Below are 6,807 nucleotides of genomic sequence, written 5' to 3'. Positions count from 1 at the left end.
GGAGTCGCTGCCGGGGCCGGGGTCGCTGCCGGAGCCGGAGACGCTGCCGCGGCCGGGGCTGCAGCCGGGGCCGAGGTAGCTGCAGCGGCCGGGGTGGCTGCCGTAGCCGGGGTCGCTGCTGGAGCCGCTGCCGGGGCCGGGGTCGCTGCTGGGGCCGCTGCCGGGGCTGGGGTCGCTGCCGGGGCCGTCGCCGTCTCTGACTGCTCGGGCGCCCGCAGSCGTTTCATGAGCGTGGTCACTCGCACGGCTTTCTGCGGTGGAGAGGCGGGGGGACATGGGGCTGGCGGAGGGGCRGGGACTGGCAGCCCCACCAGGCTCATGGCCTCATGATGGGGGACCAGGCTTGGCTGAGAGCTGACACTGTTGTATCGCAGGCGCACACTCACCTTCCACTTGGCCCGAGCGAAGTTCTTCTCGATCTGGGCACAGACGCCGTCCTTGATGTTCTTGTCTGAGGCAGCATTCCCAGAGATCCTGGGGAGGCAGGGAGAGGTGAGCAGCCCCTGCCAGCCCCCCGCCCGGCTCCCCATCTCACCCTGCCGCCACTCACCACTCATGGGAGATGGCCTCCTCCGCTGTGATCCTCTGGTCCTGCTCCACCTCCATCAGGCGCGTCACCAGTTCCTTAGCTGAGGGCACAGGGGGAGAAGTCAGTGCCGGTGGAGGACAACACGGGACCCCGCGTATCCCCCAGTGTGGGGCTCACCTGCCTGCGAGATGTCATCCCAGTATGGTGGGTCGAACTCGTAGTCCCCAGCCAAGATTTTGCGGAAGAGGTTCTTGTCATGGTTCTCGTAGTCATCCTCATCTGCCTCCTCGTAGAAAGGGGGATTTCCCGAGAGGCTGGGGAATGTGGGGAAAGGGGKCTCAGCCTGGCCCCGGCCCCAGCCCCTGCCCATCTATCTACCCTGTCCCTCACCCCACACTCACAGGATGTACATGATGACACCGATGGCCCAGCAGTCCACCGGCCGCCCGTATCGCTGCCGCCCCACCACCTCCGGAGCTGYGAGGGACAGAAGAGCAACTCTGCCCCGGGGTCCCCAGCCCCCRGGCCTCTTGGCCCTGGGGTGATGGGAAGCGGGAGGCACCCACTGGAAGCACCCTGGAGCAGTCCCCAGGGTGATGAGGAGTGGGAGGGGCCCACTGGAAGCACCCAGGAGGAGCCCCCAGGGTGATGGGGAACGGGAGGTTCAGCAGCAGGGAGTAAGGAATGGAGTGGAAGGAGCAGCAGGGACCTGCTGGGACCCAGCCCTGCCCACCCCTGCACACCCACCCAGCTGGCTCTCACCCACCCGGCRGGCTCTCACCCACCCAGGTACTCGGGGGTGCCGCAGGGCTCCTTAATGAGCCCGTTCTCCAGCTTGGCCAGGTGGAAGTCGCTGATGACGATCTTGGAGTTCTTCAGGCGGTTATAGTACACCAGATTCTCCAGCTGCCAGTGCAGGGTCTGTGAGTGCCAGGACGGGGGGCATGGCAGCCCCCATGGGTGCTCCCACCCCCCTGCCACCCACCTTGAGGTTTCTGTGGACAATCTTGAGTGAGTGCAGGTAGGCAACAGCCTCCAGCACCTGCCGGATGACATTGCTGGTGTCCTTCTCCGAGTAGTAGCCCTGGTCCAGGATCCAGTCGAAGACCTCCCGGCCAGTGGCCCTGCAGACAGCAGCTCTGTCATACCACCCCTTGTGGGGCCACCCCACAACCCCCCATCCCCCACATCTCCCAAACTTACAGCTCCAGGAAGATGAAATACTCCTTGCGGGTGATGTAGACATCCACCAGCTGTAGGATGTTGGGGTGCTTCACCCTGYAGAGAGACAGGGACACAGGTGGGGGTTCCCAATCTGCCCAGTAGCGCAGGATCCTTTCCGGCCCCAGCACTCACATTTTGAGGATGATGATCTCGTTTTTGGCTGCCTTCCGCACTTTCCGCCCATCTCGCTTCAGAAACTTCTTGCAGGTGTACAATTTCCCTGTCGTCTTCTCCTTGGCTCGGAAGATTTCACAGAATTCCTCCCTGCAAGGGTACCCCCARCCATCACGCCCTTCCTGAGGACCACTGAGACTGGGGTGCTCGGGTGGTTTCTGGGGCCACCAGCATTCCCCCAGATCCCAGCAATCACAGGAAATGCCACAGAAGTGGAAGAAAGCTGTGGCTAAAAACCAGTTTGGAGGGGAAGAAAAAAACAGCAGCAAGAAGCAACTGATATAGAAGAAGCAAATTGATAGGGAAAGGGGAATATTTGCTGGTTAAAAGCCCCCTCCTGATGATAGTAGGGGTAAGACCCACTGCAAAGCCACCTATGCCAAGGTGGAACAGCAGCACACCCCAACATCAATATCAGCACAGTGGTCAGTGAGAAAAAGAGGAGATGTGCCGGTATCTGCAGTATTTCTGTTCTATTATTAATGGTGCTTGAGCCCATCGGCCAGGCTGGAGCTGCAGGGGAGCCCCTGGGGCCACTCGGCACTGCTCCAGCAAAGCCTTTGGCTTTCCAATCCCCCCGGATGTGCTGAAATCCTCGTGGCCACTGCCCTGGGTGCAAGGGAACAGTGACCTGTGGGCTYTGGGACAAGCTGCCCAGAGGATGGAGCGAAGATCTGAGAGCAYCAAGGTCCCCACAGCCATCCAATGTGACCCTGCCAGGCATGAGCTGGGGCCAAGCAGGTGTTTTGGAAGCTGATGGAAAAAAATCTGGTGCATATTTTGTGGTCAAGCCACTCTCAACGGGTTGTGAGGGCTCAATTTCTTGGAGTGCATCTTMATAGGTTCCCCAGCACGGCAATAAAAGTTGGGGGAAGCAGCAGTGCTCCACTGCCCCCCAAGTGACATCTGCCTTTCCTTTGCTGTAGCGGAGCCCTGCTGCTTCACAAAGCACTCGGAGGAGCCGGGATGGTGTGGAATTGCTGCAATCCCTGCAAATCTTGAGGGAAGGAGGGAGGGATACAGGGAGCTGCCCAGCTGCAGCCAGCAGCGGTGGGAAAGCTCACTGCCCTCCTCAGAGCTAGCTGTGAATACCCGCCGTCCACCCACGAGCAAGAGGGACTATAGAGTACAGCCACCCCAAAACACACCCTGCACTCCCAGCCCTGCTGGGAACCAGAACCCCAAGCGTCCCCACAAGCAGTGTTGTGCCACTCCTCAGCACCCCAAGAGCCCCACATAGGTGGTTGGGGTTCCCCTGGGCATCCGTGGGGCCGTAGAGGGACCAACTCACGTTTTGATGACCTGGCCCAGGTCATATCTGTCGGTCACCTCGGACGGCTGATTATAATCTTTCTTGTCTCCCAGCGTCACACAGCCAAACGGCATCGCAGGGCCCGGTGCTGGCAGGGCAGGGAGAGGCAGTGAGTGCCCCGGCACCAGCAGCCCCCCTGGAGCCACGGCCGACCCTCCCGAGATGCGCTAATTAACGAAGAATTAATGTGGAACCTGAGCACAGCGGCTGCTCGTGCTCTGCAGCTGCTGCAAGCTGCCATGTGCCCAGCCCCACCGATGTGCATCCATCCCCGTGGCATCCAGCCCCTCTGCCTCTGCCAGCACAGCCACAAGCTGGCCCCTCCGGCCCCCGTTTGYGGATTATGGATGGTTAATTAGCAGTCATGGTAAGCACAGTGCCTGGAGCACCCACTGGGGAGGCAAGCGGAGGTGAACGGATCCTTTCTCGTTTCTGAGCCCAGTTTTGCCCACGGAAACATTTCAGCAGACGGGGCCTCCCCAGGCAGAGCAGTGTCACACGTTGTCACATGTGCAGTGGGTTACACCAGTCTCTGCTTCCCATCCCTTATCATCAGCCCTGTCTGTGGCACCAGGCAGGTGGCACTGCAGCTCGGAGGTGCCAGCCCTCCTGCCACTGGCAGCGGTCAGGACACCAGCTTTGGCACACGCCAGCTTCTCCAGCCTTTAGGAAGGATGCTTTGCCCCTTGCTTCCCTGTTGGGAAACCTTCAAAACCAGATCCTTCTTGGAATCTTCCCTGAACAAAAAATTGGTCTCATAAAGTGATTTTTTCCCTTTCCCACCCTGTTACCAGGAGGAAGTTTGAGCTGACATTATTTTTTGATGGCTCAGAAGGTGACAGAAGCTGCCTGGGGCCCCCCAGCCCTCTCAGATGGGCCTGAGCGGGACATTGTGATGGAAAGCTGGCATGATGCTGGGGACACCCATCACCTAGTGCTAAAGCTCCCCTAACACCACACTGTGCTGTGCCAGCCTGGCTGTGCCATACTGGCAGCGCCTGGGGCTTGGTGGTGAGGGCTGCGGGCAGGATGGCGGCGGGATGGCTGCGGGATGGCTGCGGGATGGCTGCGGGATGGCTGCGGGATGCGGGAGCCGGTATCGCGGGTACCCAAGCGCCGAGCCTGTTGCTATGGCAATGGGAGCTGAAGATGCAGAAAGCGGCACATCCATTGGAGGGGGCAGGGACGGGCAGCACCCGGCAGCACCCAGCAGCGCCCGACCCGCCTGCAGAGGCACGGCCCCATCCCTGCTGTGCGGRCCCTGGGAGGAAGGCGTGCTGCCTGCAGCAGCCAGGACATGTGCCTAAGCGCTCCCTGGGGTGATTGACCCAAACTTGTGTGGGACGTATGGTGAGCCAGGGAATGGGGGGATGCTCCTTCCTGCCTCCATCCCTTGGGGCTGACCTGCCTCCATGCCTGCCAGTGTGATTTCTGCACGATGGGAGCTCCCAGCTCACACGGCACCCAGGCACCGTCCTGCCAGGAAAGCCCTCACCAGGAAAGACAACCCGCCCCCATCCCGCTCAGCATGCACCAAGTCCTGAAAGAGAAGCAGAGCACCCATGGGACACCACTGCCTGTGCCACAGACTGGGTGAGGCTTTCCTCGCCTACGCTTGAGTCATCCCAGCAGCTTCTGCACCAAACGTGCCCTGCCTGGCACCTCCGTGTCCCCATGTCGCACGGCACTGGCTCTGCCGTGCTACTGTACCTGGCCAAGGGGAATGAGGGCTGTCCTGGCAGCTGCTGGTGTGGCGGTGGGCTCAGTGCCACAGACCATCAGGGGTAGGGCTAACCTGCGGGCGGGCAGGCAGGCTGCCAGCGCTGGCAGCACGGTGCCAGGATTAGCCAGGAAGGGGACCCGGGTGGGATGATATATTGGGATTTTATTGCTGTCTCTGGGAGCGCTCAGCTAATCTGCGCTCATAAAATTAGTTCCCGTTGGTTTAGTGGAGACCCATCCTGCCAGASCTCAGCATTGCTACCTTCCCCTGCCCCAGGTTGGCTTTGGGGGGCTCAGCGTACCTGGGATACCCTGCAAGGGAGGCTGGCACTCAGCCCCACATCGGGGCCATCACCTGCGCCCCACAGGTGAGAGCACCCCCRCCGTGGCAGGGGCACCCAGGCATGAGGTGGGCGAAAGGATGAGTGCTCCCTCCCCGGGGTGCCGGGGTAATGCTCGGTGCTGCGCTGGCACCCGCACGCAGCCAGCACCCCCCTCCAAGTGTCTAATTTGGGAGCAGAAGCAACAGCGGGTGTAAGACAATAGCGGGGAAGTGGGTGGCCGGGTGGGGATGGCACAGAGGGATGACGCAGCCGTGCAGCCTTCACCAGCGGAGCCCCCCAACCCCCCGACCCCCAGCTCTGTCCCATAGCACTGGCCGGTACTTCATCTCCAGCCCTGTTTCCACCTGCAGCTTCCCTGGACATGTCCGTGGTGGGGTCCCCCTTGCCATCCCACCCCCACGTCCCGGGGGAAGGATGTACTGGGGAGAGGCAGAAAATGCAGCCGGGCTAAGACGGACCGAAATATTCCTAGTGCAGGCAGCGGGCAGGCAGCGGGAGGCAGAGGGGAGGCGGAGGGGCCGGCCGGCCCAGCGCTGCCCGCGGACCCCCGGGCTGGGGTTGAGGAAGGGCTGGGGGAGTCCCACCGCCCCTGGCCCGGGGCGTGCGGAGGGACAGCCCGGGCTGCGCACCGCAGGGAGGGCTGCGTTTGGCCGGCTCGGAGCGCTGCGGCAGCGGGAAGGGAGCGGACTGCGGGAGAGAGAGGTGCGGGGTCCGGGAGGGGATGCTCGGCGGCGGGGGCACGGGGAGAGGCTCCCCGGCAGCATCCCCTGCCGCGGTGCCAGCCCGATTCTCCGGGCTCCGCGCGGAGACGGGGGCGGCACCGGGGCAGCGGCGGCCCGGGGGAGCGAGCGGGGAGGCGCGGGGGGAGCGGGGCACCGGCAGCTCGCCGTGCTCGCGGGGCCCGTCGGGGCTCGGGGTCTGCGGGGCGCGGGGTGCCGGCGGGGGCGGTGCGGCGGCGGGCAGCCGTCGGGGCGMGCGCGCACCGGACAGGGACACGCACGGCCCCGTCGGGACGTCCCGGGACACCGGGGGCGGGAGGAGAGTTGGGGGCAACCCCGGGCCAGCCAGTGACAGATGCCAGCAACGCCCCCCCCGCCGGGCCCGGCCCCCTCGCCCCCGGTCCGGCGCGGCGCGGCGCTCACCTGCACGCCTCTCCGACCGCAACGGGGGGCCGCGGCCCGGGGCCGCCGCTCGGGGGGAGCGCGCCCCCCCCGCCCGCCCTCCCGCGCCGGGCCGGGGCCGAGCCGGGCCGAGCCGAGCCGATCCCAGCCGATCCCAGCGATCCCAGCCGATCCCAGCCGAGCCGTCGGTCCGTCGCGGCGCGGCCCCGCGCGCCCGGCGCGGCAAGTTGGGGGGGCGGGACCGTAGGACCACGCCCCCTTGTACGCCCCGCCCCGCCCCTGACGTCACCACCAAACTTCGCGCCCCGCCCGTGGGGACAGGTCACGCGTGGCGCTGGGACCGACCGGCACCGCGGCGGGCGAGGCGGGCGGGGATCCCGG

The 6,807-nt window shown here is 64.4% G+C and overlaps 1 protein-coding gene across 1 annotated transcript in view; it reads right to left on the bottom strand.

The window, feature by feature from the left end:
- Window positions 1-6,528, bottom strand: part of CAMKV (CaM kinase like vesicle associated) — a 7,701-nt gene extending 1,173 nt beyond the window's left edge. Inside the window, exons 1-11 of the mRNA XM_057367975.1 lie at window positions 6,448-6,528; window positions 3,219-3,327; window positions 1,886-2,017; window positions 1,733-1,807; window positions 1,515-1,653; window positions 1,315-1,435; window positions 931-1,006; window positions 707-843; window positions 551-629; window positions 387-474; window positions 12-251 (exon numbers count right to left, since the gene is read on the bottom strand). Of these exons, the coding sequence (XP_057223958.1) occupies window positions 12-251; window positions 387-474; window positions 551-629; window positions 707-843; window positions 931-1,006; window positions 1,315-1,435; window positions 1,515-1,653; window positions 1,733-1,807; window positions 1,886-2,017; window positions 3,219-3,313 (1,182 nt within the window). The 5' untranslated portion in view covers window positions 3,314-3,327; window positions 6,448-6,528. The remainder of the gene's footprint in view (window positions 1-11; window positions 252-386; window positions 475-550; window positions 630-706; window positions 844-930; window positions 1,007-1,314; window positions 1,436-1,514; window positions 1,654-1,732; window positions 1,808-1,885; window positions 2,018-3,218; window positions 3,328-6,447) is intronic.
- Window positions 6,529-6,807: the final 279 nt, after the last annotated feature.

The sequence above is a fragment of the Malurus melanocephalus genome, unplaced genomic scaffold (assembly GCF_030028575.1).
Source record: "Malurus melanocephalus ecotype Western Australia unplaced genomic scaffold, MMel_1.1 scaffold_87, whole genome shotgun sequence".
In the NCBI taxonomy this organism is placed as follows: domain Eukaryota; kingdom Metazoa; phylum Chordata; class Aves; order Passeriformes; family Maluridae; genus Malurus; species Malurus melanocephalus.
Note: the sequence above shows the minus strand (reverse complement) of the source record. Positions and strands in the feature narration are given on the sequence as shown.